Consider the following 14,396-nt stretch of genomic DNA (forward strand, 5'->3'; position numbering starts at 1 on the left):
TTTTCTTTTCTCTAATCCCGCTTTCCAAAAAATAATCAGAATTCGCTACATATTAGGTATCATCATTCTTCTTCTCCTTTTCCTCCTCCTTTCTTCTACAAGACAACGTGCAAAGTCTTTGCGATGCTAGGCGTGCCCTGCGCATTCGAGGCAAAGAGGTAGTAGAACCCGGGGAGCAGGATACCATAGTCCTCGGGCAACTTGGCGGAGAAAGACTGGCCGTCGACCTGCACGTTGTCGAGCGGGATGCGGCGCTGATCCGTGTTGGACGAGTGCGTGACGCTACCGGTACGGATGAGCGTGACCTTGGCACCCTTGCCGCCGGCCTCGACGCCCTCGACGGTAAAGGTAATCGTCGCGCCGGCCTTGACGGCCTCCTTGGTGACCCCGGACACGACGGGCCGCGCAGCCTTGGTTCCGTCGGCGTTGTACAGGTAGGGGGGCTCAAAGATTTCGCCGTCGGCGTGGTCGACCGTCTTGTCGCAGCCGGCCGTGGAGCCCAGGATCTGCTGGACGTAGCACAGGCCGCCGCCGCCGGTGAAGACGGTGGCGTCGGGCATGAGGATCGCGACGGAGTGGTAGTTGCGCGGGACGGCCATGGGCGCCATCTGCTTCCACTCCTTTGTTTCCGGGTTAAAGAGCTCGGCGACGAGGATGCCGTCCGTGTTGGTGAAGACGAGGGACTTGCGCTGCCCACCCGTCACGAGAACTTGGCCGTCGGGAAGGACCACGGCGTTGGCGAAGCCGCGGGGGAAGGCCATGTCCGCCACGCGCTCGACCTCGGACGGGGTGCCCGGCTCGCCGATGGTGGTGATGTGGGCATGCACGGTGGCGTCGCTGTCGGTGTAGTCGGGGCTTCCGCCGGCCGAGAGGATCTTGCCGGCGACGGCGTCGTACATGACCCAGGTGCCGCACATGGCGTCGTCGTCGTCGCGGGTGGCGGCCTTGGTGACGGAGCCGGTGCCCTCGATGCCAAACCAGTGCTGGTCCTTGCCCGGGCCGGCCTGGAAGATGCTGTTGTTCTTCCAGCCAAAGAGCCAGGCGTGGTTGTCCTCGCGCCAGATGCCCTCGTGGTCGTTGGTCAGGATCGGGGTGACGTCGGCGCCGGGGAGGTAGGTCCACTCGTTGGCCTCGGGGTCGTACACCTCGCCGTTCTTGCCCTCGCGCTTGCCAGAGTAGGCTCCGCCAATGGTGAAGATCTTGCCGCTGGAGAGGAGGGTAGAAGTCTGGTAGCCACGGGCAACCTTCAGGTCGGGACCGCGAGTGAAGTTGTTGGTGGCCGGGTCGTAGATGCTGACGGCCTCGGCGTCGGAGCCGCCCTGGATGACGATGCGGCCATCCTGAAGCTGGCTGATGGCCGGGCAGAACATGTCGTGGTGGGTGTTGGTGACAGCGCGCTCAGAAATCTCACCGGTAGCGAAGTTGTAGTCACCGTACTGGGTCATGCCAGAAGCACCGCCAAAGGCGTCCACACCCCACGAGGAGAAGAACAGCAGTCTGCTGGGCTCGGGGTAGGACGGGACGATGTAAGCCGCAACGGGAATCACGGGCAGACGAATGAGGTCGCCCCACTTGCCCTGGACGGCCGGGTTGATGTTCTCGGGGACGTGGATGGTGTCGAACTGCTTGTTCTGGACCCAGAACAGAGATGTCTCGGGCTCGGCGGCCTTGATGTGGCAAACATTGTTGATGTTGTCAAAAACAGCCTTCTTGCAGTTCTGAGTGTTGGAGCAGAGCTCAGAGCAGGCTTGGATGGTCGTCACATCCTGAACAATCTTGGCGCTGTTGCCGGTGTAATCGGTGCCGCGGCAGACACGGTAGTCGGCGCTGCCCTTGGGAACTCGGTAGCCCTCCTCCTTGAAGGGGCAGGTAGCAAGGAATGTGCCGTCGACAAAGTCGTTTGTCATACGGATAGAGTCGAAACGGTCGTCGGCTGCCCAGTTCATCTCGTTCTTGGTGTCCTTAACGTGACAAACCTTGAGCTCCTTGTCGTAGACGGCTCTGTTGCAGCGAGCATCCTTGTCACAGATCTGGACACACTCGACTGTGGTCTGAACATTTTGAACATATTGGAGACTGCCACCACCATACTGGTAGTCAGAGCCAGGGCAGACGGTGTACTTGACTCCAATGGGCGATTCCCATTCGGCCTCATCGTTCGGGCAGGCTGTGATGGCTGCGGAGGAGAACCGCGAAAAGAGAGAGGCGGCCGCGATGGCCTTGTATGCGGTTGAACGAACCATGTCGGTGTGTTGATGTTTTTGGGAGCTGAACTGCTCGTGTAAGAGAGAGTATGGTTCCTCAAAGAGATCGAGGATGTATGCGTATTGATGAGTGAGTGTAGGTATTAGACACGTATAAGCAATGAGAGACGTGTGTCTATAATTAAGAATAACACAAAGGATAAGGAGAGGCACGAGAGGCTACTCGTGAGAAATTGTCGATGAGAGCGGCGTTGAAGAAGAGAATTCTCAAAAGGGCAGAGAAGAAGAAGAAACTCGACGATATGTATATACACAACCACCTCGCCAGGCACATCGTGCATCACAGCTCCATCTGCGGCACTTCCGCAGAGGAGAGGACGCTCCAAGAGAGATCCATCTCCCAAAATGTGGAAACTCTGGAGCCCCCAAGCTAGGCTGCGCCATCCCGCAGGTGCAGTTATGGCCCGATAGAGTCTGCCGGGGAGTTGGTCCTTCGTCGACGCCGAGTCGGCGCTGGCGAATGGCGAGGCTTCCCGAGCCGCGATCCCCATCGAGAAAGAGGATAAGGTGGGAACCATGCCCAGATGCTCAAGCCAGGCGCTGGCCTTGGGGCCGAGTGGAGGTCCAAGCAGGAAAAGCCCGTGATGTGGGAAAGACAGGCAGAAGAAATCGTGTGGAGATTCTGAGAAGCCGCTCGGCCATCCATCAGGCTTGTCGTGTTGTTCTGACTTTAGGTTCATCCTCCTCCCATGAATCCTACCGCCGCCCGAACAACAAGACGGCTGGCGGTCAGGCACGTCGCACTACGACGACGACGACGGCGGCGGCGGTCAACCTGAACCCTCGAGCCTCGAGCCTTTCCCCCTTTGATGTACCCTTGTACAGACCCGCAGAGAGCCCCATTGCTGTGGTTGCAACTTGCTGTTAGCCGGGATATCCCTCGGGCTCGCGCCGTGGATCGCATGAGTGATCGTCGAACACTGCCTCGAGCTTTGAAGGTTTGGGGAGGAAAAATTCGTCTGAACATTCATGCTTGTCAAAGCTTTTGCCGTGTTTCCCACGAGAGAAGCTGTCAAATAAGGTTAGCCGTCGTCCGATGTTCTGGGGAACACACACACACACACATACACGCACTTTAACATTGCCCGTCTTGACGTAAACAACTGTGCAACTTGTCAGCATCATCCCGTCGGTGTCGTTCGTGTTGACGTTGGCAAAGCTGGGTCGCCCTGCCATGACCCCTGCAGGCAAAGAGAGGACCTCCTCGACGGCCAAGACCAGTGAATAGACGAACGGAGAAGACCGAGCAATTCAGCGATGACAGCTGGGTCGGGTATGGAGTACGAAGTAGACGCCGACCAGTCACCATGGTCAGCTTCTCATTGCCGGCTACACGTATCCCGTTCGACTCGAAACACGCGTAGTTGCTGCCCAGATTCATCAGGGACAATTTTCTTAGGTTTGATGCTGTGTTTCCTCGTATGAATAACGCCACATATTTCCCGAAGGCCCAGATGGTGAGAGTTCGCGTCTTCGTATAAGAGTAGCGTGTTAGACGATCAGCGTATGGCGAAATAAAAGAGGGCACGGGATCGACTCTCTGCTAGATCGTCTGGGAACTCGGTAGCGATGCAGTGCCTGGGAAAGGGTTACTGCAACTCTGCAGGACCGGCACAGCCCTATGAAAGCTAGCCGCCGGTAATCTGCGTCGAAACATGGTTGGACGCTGCCTTATCTCTGGAGACGCACAAAAGTCGGCACAAAAATAGAAAGCCGTTCATCCGGTGTGGGAGGAAGCTCGCCAGGCTGTCCAGGCCCCAGGGCCAGCCAGGCTTGACCAGTGGGGGTTTGGAGAATACAGTGATAGGGAAGGAAAGAAAAATATCCCCGAAGTTCTGGCGTGAACTCAAAAAAGCGTAGACGCAGGAACCCGGTCACCCTATGGAGCTGGAGCTGGTGTGTTGTTGGAGAACTTGCGAAGGGAAGAAGTTGGAAGGGAAGAGCCCCGTTGGCCGGATTCTGAAACGAGCAAGACATTGTGTCGATCCCGCCCAGCTTGGCGTTCTTACCCCTGCCTCTTTAGGACCTCGCTAAACCCTCTGAGGACGACGGCCAAGAGATCGTGGAGTCCCCCGGCTCCCCTTTTTCGCAAACCGTAATGTCTTTTTTGATTGCATGAGAGCCTCTATGACTCGTATTCTCTCCTTCCACAACCGCTGAATCGCTCCAACCTTCCAAGCATACTTTGTAAACGTATGCGTCTCCTTTTCTTGGCTGGCTATCCACATATCTCACAGCCTCACGATCCCAGGACAGATGCAAACCGGATAAGACGGGTGCGCGTGCACATAAAAATCGTATCCGCCCCATTTCCAGTGCAAATCTCCAATGCACAATGCGCCGTCTTTGTCCGGACTTTGACGTCACACCCGGCGGCGGGTAGCCGGACGGGCCGACCGCATTAGGTGGGAGCCGGGCAGGACGCCGATCACCGCGAGGAATGGAGGCTCTGCCGTGTTCTCGTACGACTTGCAACTCATTGCATTGCATCCACCACATTGGGTTTCTTGGGCGAACGTTATCATCAGCCGCATGCCATCGAAATATCGATGGACTACACCTCTGCCAACGACGGCCGAAGTTGGACCCCAGAAACACGTTGAACACACTAATGGAACTACCGTGAGGATATCTCTCGTGAAACCTCGTGTTCACTAGCTTGCGGGCGCTAGGGATGCTTCGGACCCGAACTCCTCTACATCAAGCCACGAAGAACGGAACAAAGCCGCGTGAGTAGTCGCGAGCTCTGTTTGAGCGGTCATTGCGACTGTAGATACCGACAATACGGAGTAGACTCGGTCCCAATTATACGTGGATCCAAATGACGAGAGTGCCTTCTCGTGAAAGACTTTGCCTCTTTTGGATCAATGATCTCTCCCAACTACCCGAAATGGCACCATGGTAATTGCAAGATCTTGATCAACAATACAAAAACAGCGAATTTTGTTCTAGCTGCAACTTCCTCTGCCCAAACGCAGAATGACTTGGACGTGGGGTTAATCTCCGACGCAGAAACGCCCCGAAACTTTACTGAATACGATCCTTGAAGTGTGCTGCCCAGCACATCTCGATACGAGTCGAATGGCCATCCGGGTGTTTTGTCATCAAGGCAGACATGGGCATCGCCTACACGTTCTGGTAGGAGATTCAACGATTCGTCAATACACTGGAGGAGCTTTGGTGTCGCCTTCCTTAGTCTCTGAGCAGGACTCCGAATCTCGTGTACTTAGGTTCGTGTAAGTACTCTCCAGCATCAAGTTCACTGTCGCTTGAATTTTCCCGATGCTACGCCATCTATCTGCAGCTCAGAGTACCTTACTTAGCAGGACGGAGGCTAGGATTTGATTGTAAGGCGTACCTACGTGGCCTGCTTTTCTTGGTGTAAGCTGGGATGCAGTAAGAAAGCAACACCTGGTTTTCCTTGAAGGGGGTGTCTTGTACCCATTATGCCGTGATGTCAGTCGATGATGAAACTTCACGCTTCTTACCCAAACACTTGTCGTTGTCTGCCTCTCATCATGTCTCAAGAAGAAATACCTATCTCTCAGCCCGGCGTGCTTGCCTAGAGGAGGACACCTTGAGAGGCACTAGCAACCACTCAATCTAAAGGGTATAAATGGCCGCCGTATCAGCGCCCACACTTCAGTCAAGACAAGGCATGATCATGTCTGAAGGCTTCGTACGCCGGATTGCCATGCTATTTTTTCGATGTCGCTCGTATACAAGACCAGAGAAATCCTACTGCACCCACCTCCCAACTCACAGCGAACACTCCTCTGCAATTCTATTCAATACAAGCTTATTGGCCATGGAATACGCCACGATTATCCGATACTGCACAACGTGAAGCCACTTCATCTGCAGCTGGTACAGGAAAGAAGTTTTATCTCGAAACCCTCCTTCAAGCCAATCGCGAAGCCCATCATCAGAGAAGCTGGCGCGACATCAACCGACCGACGCAGTCTGGTCAATTATTTCACTGAGAGCGCAAGGCTGGTCCATTTTATATTAACCTCAGGCTCTACGACAAAGGTAATTTGAATCGTGTTTTATAATCTCTGCAATGAGATTACCTGACCGTCTCAATATCGTAGTGAGAGAGTCATCTTTTGCCTTTGCAAAACATGGGACATGGCGTCTTACCAGGTGTTTCTGTCCCCAAGACAGCTTCCACAGGATTTCTTGGAGAAGCCGTTTTTTCAAGGTTCAATGTCAGTCTTTCGGCACTTGTTTTTGAGCAGCTGGCCTCTCATACACAGTGGTGGAGGAGAGGAGTAACATCAGTCTTTACCTAGGTGCTTCAAATTTCGGTCTAGTGCTGTGAGCCTCGCTCCTTCTTGCCCCAACTAGGTTCGTAAGAACGAGACTGATTACTCTCAGATGTCGAGTTCGGCTCCCGCAGCTGCTTTAACGATCCCTATCCCAGACTATCTCGGCTGTCAACATTTGACTCTCTCGGCTCGATACGCAAGAGAAAAAGGAGAAGAAGAAAAAAAGAAAAGGAAAAACTCTTATAATTCCTCACGAGCAGCTTCGCATCTCACAGTGGCTTGTGTGCGGCTGGCATTTAGACGCCTCTTTACCCCGCATAACATACGGTAGCTCGTGGGATGGATCGCTCTTATCCTCCCGGTTCTTGGATCAACGGTAACCTCTCTGCCGTTTTCTGCCTTACACTTCCGCCACGCGAAGACTAGAGAGACAGTGGCGCGCACGAAATGCTCCGTAGCGCCAACACCTGTATGACCGTTTCCGGATTGTCACCACAACTACCGTCTCTCGGCCCTACGGACATGCTGTCTGCGGCTGTTTCCGAGTTATTGGAATCCCATTGTGAAAAGCTGATAAGCTTCAGACTTTCAGCATCGCCTGATATCGAGGATTGAGCCATCTAATCAAGTGACACATGTCTTGAACCCTACAGTGTTCCCGCCGCGGGGTACTGATTATCATTTGGTGTCGAATGCGGAATGTTGAACCTCAGCTCTCTTATTAGTGAGCTGCGGCTGATGAATGGTGCTCCGTTGTCGTAAGAATGCGTTGCTACTACGATGTGATAGCCAATGCCGAGAAGTCTTCCGTAAGCCGGCTCATGTCTCGCACATTGGATCACGCCGCTGAGGGTCAGTAGGTATGGCCTGGGAAAAGGGACAGTGGGCACCACAGCCTAGTATTCCCCATATTCAAGGCTTCTCGGAACACAAAATTTGGTATCGCGAGAATATTGCTGGAAATCCATCCCGTTTCCTAGAAGGTAACAAGTCATAGCCAGGAAGAAACTCAAAGTTCAAAAACCATTTTATTCCACAGCCCATCATAGAGCTTCACTTCCACACGAAGCATTGGCAAGAAAGAGCCCTCGTTAACAACAAATATCAATGTACTAGAGCTGCAAGCTTCCATCCTGCTAATCCGACAACCAGCATACCGGAAACAGATTCCACTCCTCTCGCTGAGTCAAACATGGCTGGCTAAGATGGTATGTCTACGGTTCTACGCATCCATCGAACAACCCTCGTAGCCCTGATACTAGAGAAAGTAATAACATGAGGGGGCAGAGACCATAGAAACGATGTATAAGAGGAGGCCCTTATCCCCCCCAAATTTGACATATCATTCTCCTCGAACACATCCTACCTTCCATCACCATTCTCTTCATCCCGCACAAACTCTGCCTCTACTCGAAATACAGAAATCATGCCTGGAGTCTACATTAAGAAGAATGGCCGCGTGCCTCACGAATCTTTGGCTCGTCGCATTGGCGGATGGCTACCGTCAAACCCCCATCGGATCCAGAAACATGTCAGAGAGGTGCTCAAGAGAGCGAACGCCGCAAAGCTGCCCATCGTACCTCCCATTGCCGACCTTCAGAGTCTTCTTAACAACAGCGCCATCGTCCGCATGCTCTTTACCGAGATGCTCAGCGAGGTCCCGGCCAAGTACACGACATACCCCGGAGGCGCGCCCAACGCCGAGATCAGAACTCTCGACGACCTCGTTGCTGCTCTCAATTACCAGATTCAAAGTCCCATCCAGTGGAACGATTCAGTCCAGATCGGCACTCCGATCAACGGCCTCCTGGACTGGCCCATGGCCACCGAGGCCGGCTTCGCGGCGTTCCTCCGAGACGACGTCAACAGCGTCTTCCAGAAAATGCTGAACTACTGGGGCGCTTTCCTCAAGAGCTCGGCTTCCGCCGTGACGATCACGACGACAACGAACGGCTGGCTGTCGCCGCAAGCACAAGCTTCAGGCGGTCTGATGAACTTCCTCAACACGTACCAGGCCCCTGACCCCCAGAACCCCACCAGCTACGGCTTCACATCGTGGGACCAGTTCTTTACCCGCCAGTTCCTGCCCGGTCTGCGACCGCTAGCCTCGCCTAATGACGACAACGTCGTCGTCAGCGCAACCGAGTCGACGCCCTTTGAGATTCAGCGCAATGTCCAGCTTCAGGACACCTTCTGGGTCAAAAACCAGGACCAGCGCACCAACTACAGCCTCGCCGACATGCTGGGCGGCGCCGATGTCGCGCAGCAGTTCGTCGGCGGCACGGTCTACCAGGCCTTCCTGAGCGCGGACAGCTACCACAACTGGCACGCCCCCGTCTCGGGCAGGTACCTCGGCGCGCCCAAGATCATCAACGGGACGTACTACTCGGAGCCCATCATGTGGAGCTTCCACAACGACCAGGGCCAGTCCGACCCGGACCCGGGCTCCGACGAGCTCTCGCAGAGCTACATCTCCGCGGTCGCCAAGCGCGGCGTGGCCCTCATCCAGGCCGACAACCCGGCGATCGGCGTCATGGCGGTCGTCATGATCGGCATGGCCGAGGTCTCGTCGGTGGACTTCTTCGACGTGCCCGACAACTCCTTCAAGAAGGGCGATCCGATCGGCTGCTTCCACTTTGGCGGGTCCACGCACTGCTTGATTTTCGGTCCCAACGTCAAGATTGACTTTGCTGCAGATGCCGACCCGGTTGCGAACATCATGACTCCGGGCCCGCCTGTGAAGGTTCTGAGCCAGCTTGCTACTGTTACCCCTTCGAACTGAGTTAAGGGTTGGTAGACTTCGCAGGCCGATTTGCTCCTGAGGATAGCTCTGCTGGAAATCTTTACGTAATGTCCGGTATTACCCTTTTCTTCAAGTCTGGAACTGTTGCCATGATGTTTAGCTATAACAAATTAATCTTATTCCTACATGTGAGCCTTTGTTTGATGTGAAGTGTACTTACTTACGAACAACAGTGCGTTTGCTTGAAGGTATAAAACAGGCTCAGATATCGCACCGCTCAAGACCCCTCAAGCGTGAGCCAGCATTTACCTTTGGCTGAGGCTAGTGCGGTGAGGTGGGATGTAAGTCCCTGAACCCGGTAGTATTCTAGTATTTTAGGCTGTGACCCTCTCATGCAAGCCAATGAGCAGACACTCGAGTATCCCTTCACTGTATTGACAGGAATTGGATATTGAGTCATGGTAGTATCCTGTATATAGGTAGTATATATATCATACATCTGATACAAAGATCAGGTCTCATGGTAAGTCTCATTCGCTCCCAAAAAACAGAACACCATTCCCTCCACACCTGCTCACGCTACGATTGCACTTGTCCTGAAAGAGGCAAATCTACAACTTTGACGGCTTGGGCGCCTTGGGTCTCTGAACCGGCGTCGCCAACGGGTCGTACACAGCACCCATAAGGTTGTCAGAGGGCGTAGAGCCGTGGTTGAACAGACTCCGCGTATCGATAAGCGACGGGTTGAGCTGATCGATGCTCGTGCAACCAATAAGACGCATGTTCATCTCCATCTCGTCGCGGAGCAGCTGCATAGCGCGATCGACACCGTCGAAGCCGTAGCCGGCCATGGCGTACAGGAAAGGTCTGCCGATACCGACACCCTTGGCACCGAGGCACAGCGCCTTGATTATATCGGTAGCACGACGGACACCGCCGTCAATGTAGATCTCAATCGCGTTCTCCAAGCCCATGCGGCGAAGCACCGGCATCGTCTCGGCGAGGACCTCAATGCCGGACCGGGCAAAGTCGAGCTGGCGACCACCGTGGTTGGAGAGCACAACACCCTGGACACCGGCCTCGATAGCCTTGATGACGTCCTCAACACGCTGCACACCCTTCAGGATGATGGGCATGTTGGTGATGGACTTGAACCAGGGGATATCCTTCCACGACAGGGCAGGGTCGATAAAAGACGAAATGGCGCGGGCAGCACCCTGGCTCTGATCCGTCGCCTGGCCCGACTGCACGTTGGCACCAGGGTCAGTAAACTTGGACCGCATATCCTTCTCGCGACGACCCAGCTGCGGCGCGTCGACGGTGATGAAGAGGCCCTTGCAGCCGCGGGCCTCGGCGTGCTGCACAATCTTCTTTGTGATCTCGCGGTCCTTGTTGACGTAGAGCTGCATCCACTGCACCTGGTCGCCCTCGGCGGCGTCCATGAGCTCGTCAAAGGAGCACGATGCCAGCGTCGGGATCATCTGGATGACGTTGTGCTTGCGGGAGGCGCGTGTGAGGAGGACCTCGCCCTCCGGGTGGCCCAGCTTGCCGAGGGCGGTGGCGGTGACGTAGAAGGGCATGTCGACCTTTGCGCCGAGCATGGTGGTGGTGAAATCTACCTTTTCGACGTCGACAAGGATCTGCGGCCGGAACCAGATTCTGTGGAAGGCACCATGGTTTTCGCGCAATGTCTACAGAAAAGATCAGTTAGAAATTGTGTCTGGTCCTCTGGTGGGTGCGATTTTGCGGGGTCGACCTACGATTTCGTCGTCGGCTGCACTCGAGTAGTATCCCCAAGCCGTCTTCTTCATGACTCTGCGCGCTACGGCCTCGAAATCCATCAGGTTGTAACATTGGGACAACAGTGGCTTCTGCTCAACCCTCTCCAAGCGCTCAATCTCTTCAGGATCCTCTTCCTTCTCCTCAGCCACTACAGAGGTCATGTCGACGGGGCCAAGATGCTTGGACTGCTCGAGGTACTTGTCGAGGGTGTCGGGCGGGTGGATGGGGTCGAACTCTTCCGTCGCATCTTTGCCGGCGTACTTGAGGATGATTTTTGAGCCACCGGGGTGCTCTGAGGGTCGTCGTTAGCAGGGAAAGCACTTGAGGGTACTGTAGAAGAACTTACCAGGCAAGAAGTCCGTCACATCGTAAGCTTTGCCCTGTTAGGTAGCCAATGTCAATTGCCTGCCAATTGACATTGAATCGACACCTCATCATAACTTACGTGAACAATGACCCAGCAAGAGTCGGCACTGTTGTGCTTCGCGATATCGTCACCCTTCAAGCCCATTTTGCCTGCTGTTCGTTGCGATTGTTGTCGTTGTTCCGGACGAAGGGAAGAAAAGGAACTTGGAAATTTATCGACAGGTTGGAAAATCCGGGGTAAAGGCCGGCAAAGAGGTAGATCTTTCTCCACGGGGTAGTGTCTGATTTATGGGTGGCTTGCTTGCTGGTCTAGTCGAATCCAAGGTATTTCAAATCAGAGGGACCGGGAATAGCACGTTTTACAAACACCAATGACGGGCAGAAGAAGTAATGGAAGAGAAGCCGACGCAGATCTAGGGGCCGGAACCAAGAGCAGAAAAAGATGTAGGTGTCGTCTCGCTAGTCAGTCCGAGAATCGGGACTCCAAAAAAGTTCTCCTAGGTCAGAAATGTTGGGGGAAGCAAGCACCTATCTTCTCTTGAAGGGGGGGAATTCGACTTGGAGAAAAGAGACGGTTGCCGGGGGGCGAAACCCATCAAAGGTCATCAGCTCGCTCTTCATTGTACCGTCGCAGACTGCCGCGCCCCACACTGGCTCCAGTGCAGCGCTAGCGGCCCATCTCGGGTCAATGGGGTGCGGGGTAATATGTCGGTGACGTCCTCCACACTTGCACTTCCTCGGTGTAAACTGCTACCGGTCTCCATCCCGGGCTATCCCCGAAAGGCAATCCGTGCCCACCCACGCACCGTCGCACACCCACGCGTTCGTCGTGGGCAGCATGCCAGCGACAGCAACGCCAACCGCAATCTTTTCGGCTTGGAACCCGCTGCTGATACGGATACTCGCGGCTACACTTCCGAAGGAGGGTGCGGGATGGCCCTTCTTTATCTCAACTACACACGTGTGTATGCGCCACTCGAGCCGTCAACGCCAACTTAGTCTTAATCTAATCGTTCCTTTCGACCGGTACCAGGAAAGTCTATTCCCTTAAGTGCTCGTCGCCACCGTTTCACACGTATTGAAAGTCACGTAAATCGTAAGCAGACACTCACTCTCGACATCTCCTCAACTTCAATCCCTATTTATGATGGAAGCAGTCACTGGTGTGATAGAGGCCGTTATGGAAAAAGCTGGGCAGGCATTGTTCGATTGTATGCATCAATGGGTGCAGCTCCTGGGTTGTCAGGAACTGAACTGGCGTCTTCGCCGGCTTATTCTTAGATAATGGTGCTTTGGTTGACCACAGTCACGAAGGCCTATACACTCGATCCCCAGAACACCACACATGTGCTTTCACTTTCATGAGAGACTAGCCTTGAGCCCGTGGATTGCCGTTCCCGGCTTACCTCCCACTGCCCAGCCCCTCATAAGGACAATCGCAAGAAGTATCAGTAGCACCCCCAGGAGTAAGGTCCTGATCAGCGACGCCTGCTTTCTCCGCTTCTCAACCACTTGAGCATCTATCTTGTACCATTCCCAACTCTTGATCGTATGGTACTCATCCCTCAAGATGGGCCTCGCGGGATCCGGCATGATGTCAGCCAGGTCGATTTGTGTCTTGAGGAGAAGTTTGACAAGCTTGGCCCATAAAGGGTTGGGGTGCCCGGTGCGCTGTTGTTCTCGGACCTTGGGTGGTACGATGGTGAGGAACAGCTGTCGGCCGAACCATTGGAGATACCTGCCCATTCATGAGATATGCCATTGGCAGATGTCGGGGATGTTCAGTGAAACGTACCTTGGAAACCATAGTTCGGCAAACTGATCAACAACCCCCTTAGATATCACAGCCCCCTTGACTCTTTCTTCCTCACTGGTATACTTATCAAACGGCAGCTCCCGATACCACTTGTGAAAAGCCTCAAGCTCCTTCCAGTCCCTCGGGAAATTCACCCCAAAGCTCCTCGACCCGTCCTCTGGCTCCGACCGAAAGTGCGCACACGCCCTCTCGGCCCACGCCGGCCACGCCGCCGCCAGCTTGGGGTGTATGTCCCTGACCCTCGCCCCGACGAGGTCCCTCAGGTACGTCTCAAAGTACGCCGACCCGATGAGCGACATCTGGCCCTCCCAGGGGTGGCTGAACGTCCCCGGCGCATTCTTCCACACACCGGCGTGGATCTTATTGACCCTCTCGATGCCCTCGACGGCCTGCGGGGAGGCGCTACCGTACCACATCCAGTCGAGGAGCCGGTCCTGCGTCTCGTAGAAGCGCTGATGGCCGCGGCGGAAGAGCTTGCCCGTGCTATGGACTGCTGAGGCGCCCGCCGGCGTCTGCGTCAAGAGGATGAGGGTCGAGGTGTAGCCCATGGCGATGGCGAAGCTGGAGCCGGTGAAGAAGGTCGAGGTCTGGATGATGCGGTCGTACTCGGTTTCTGGGTCGAGCTATGGCACGTCAATGAATTAGTTCCAGAATATTTGGATCTTATTGCTGCTTTCGTTGTTACCAACCTGGTCAAGATACGCCGATATCCACTTCCCTTTCCTCTCTGCCTCCGGTGGCCATTCTGGGACCGGCCTTTTGGATTCTGCCGGTGGCCTTGGTTGTCGTGGATGAGCTTCAAATTGACTTATGCTATCGGTTCCAGGAGGGAGATTATTGGTGAGATCAAGCTTGTAGAAGCTCCTCTCGCGATTTCTCAAAACGGATTTCTCATCCATGACAACTGGCTAGGACGATCGAAGCTGATGTGCAGTACTTCTCAGTTACAAGTCTTTTACTTTTCTCTGAGAGGTTCTTGTCGCAAAACTGCCAACTTTGGTCTCGAATGCGAATCTAATACACCGGTATTTGTATTCATATCCAATGTTCTGTCCGTATGCAGATTCCGAGAAAACAGTTCATTCCGAAATCCTTGCCTCCCGTGATACAGGCGAAAGTTTCCCCATGAGAAGACACGAGGCATCTTTGTCCTA

The 14,396-nt window shown here is 54.5% G+C and overlaps 5 protein-coding genes across 5 annotated transcripts; 1 reads left to right on the forward strand and 4 right to left on the reverse strand.

Annotated features, from left to right (window-relative positions):
• Nucleotides 1-95: 95 nt before the first annotated feature.
• Nucleotides 96-2,243, reverse strand: CCOS01_16100 (kelch domain-containing protein; the record flags this gene model as incomplete). The annotated part of the gene is made up of 1 exon (XM_060464237.1): nucleotides 96-2,243. One exon carries the CDS (start codon nucleotides 2,241-2,243, stop codon nucleotides 96-98), a length of 2,148 nt encoding a protein of 715 aa, XP_060305292.1.
• A 104-nt stretch (nucleotides 2,244-2,347) lies between these two features.
• Nucleotides 2,348-2,944, reverse strand: CCOS01_16101 (uncharacterized protein; the record flags this gene model as incomplete). The annotated part of the gene is made up of 1 exon (XM_060464238.1): nucleotides 2,348-2,944. The coding sequence occupies one exon, from the start codon at nucleotides 2,942-2,944 to the stop codon at nucleotides 2,348-2,350; it is 597 nt and encodes a 198-aa protein (XP_060305293.1).
• A 5,017-nt stretch (nucleotides 2,945-7,961) lies between these two features.
• Nucleotides 7,962-9,317, forward strand: CCOS01_16102 (phosphatidylserine decarboxylase; the record flags this gene model as incomplete). Its single annotated transcript, XM_060464239.1, has 1 exon — nucleotides 7,962-9,317. The coding sequence occupies one exon, from the start codon at nucleotides 7,962-7,964 to the stop codon at nucleotides 9,315-9,317; it is 1,356 nt and encodes a 451-aa protein (XP_060305294.1).
• Nucleotides 9,318-9,889: 572 nt separating this feature from the next.
• On the reverse strand, nucleotides 9,890-11,571 carry CCOS01_16103 (FMN-dependent dehydrogenase; the record flags this gene model as incomplete). The annotated part of the gene is made up of 4 exons (XM_060464240.1): nucleotides 9,890-10,969; nucleotides 11,039-11,352; nucleotides 11,407-11,440; nucleotides 11,506-11,571. 4 exons carry the CDS (start codon nucleotides 11,569-11,571, stop codon nucleotides 9,890-9,892), a joined length of 1,494 nt encoding a protein of 497 aa, XP_060305295.1.
• A 1,214-nt stretch (nucleotides 11,572-12,785) lies between these two features.
• On the reverse strand, nucleotides 12,786-14,141 carry CCOS01_16104 (uncharacterized protein; the record flags this gene model as incomplete). The annotated part of the gene is made up of 3 exons (XM_060464241.1): nucleotides 12,786-13,164; nucleotides 13,222-13,865; nucleotides 13,932-14,141. 3 exons carry the CDS (start codon nucleotides 14,139-14,141, stop codon nucleotides 12,786-12,788), a joined length of 1,233 nt encoding a protein of 410 aa, XP_060305296.1.
• Between the last annotated feature and the right edge of the window lie 255 nt (nucleotides 14,142-14,396).

This window comes from Colletotrichum costaricense (assembly GCF_030867565.1).
Source record: "Colletotrichum costaricense strain IMI 309622 chromosome Unknown Scaffold_27.1, whole genome shotgun sequence".
Lineage (NCBI taxonomy): Eukaryota > Fungi > Ascomycota > Sordariomycetes > Glomerellales > Glomerellaceae > Colletotrichum > Colletotrichum costaricense.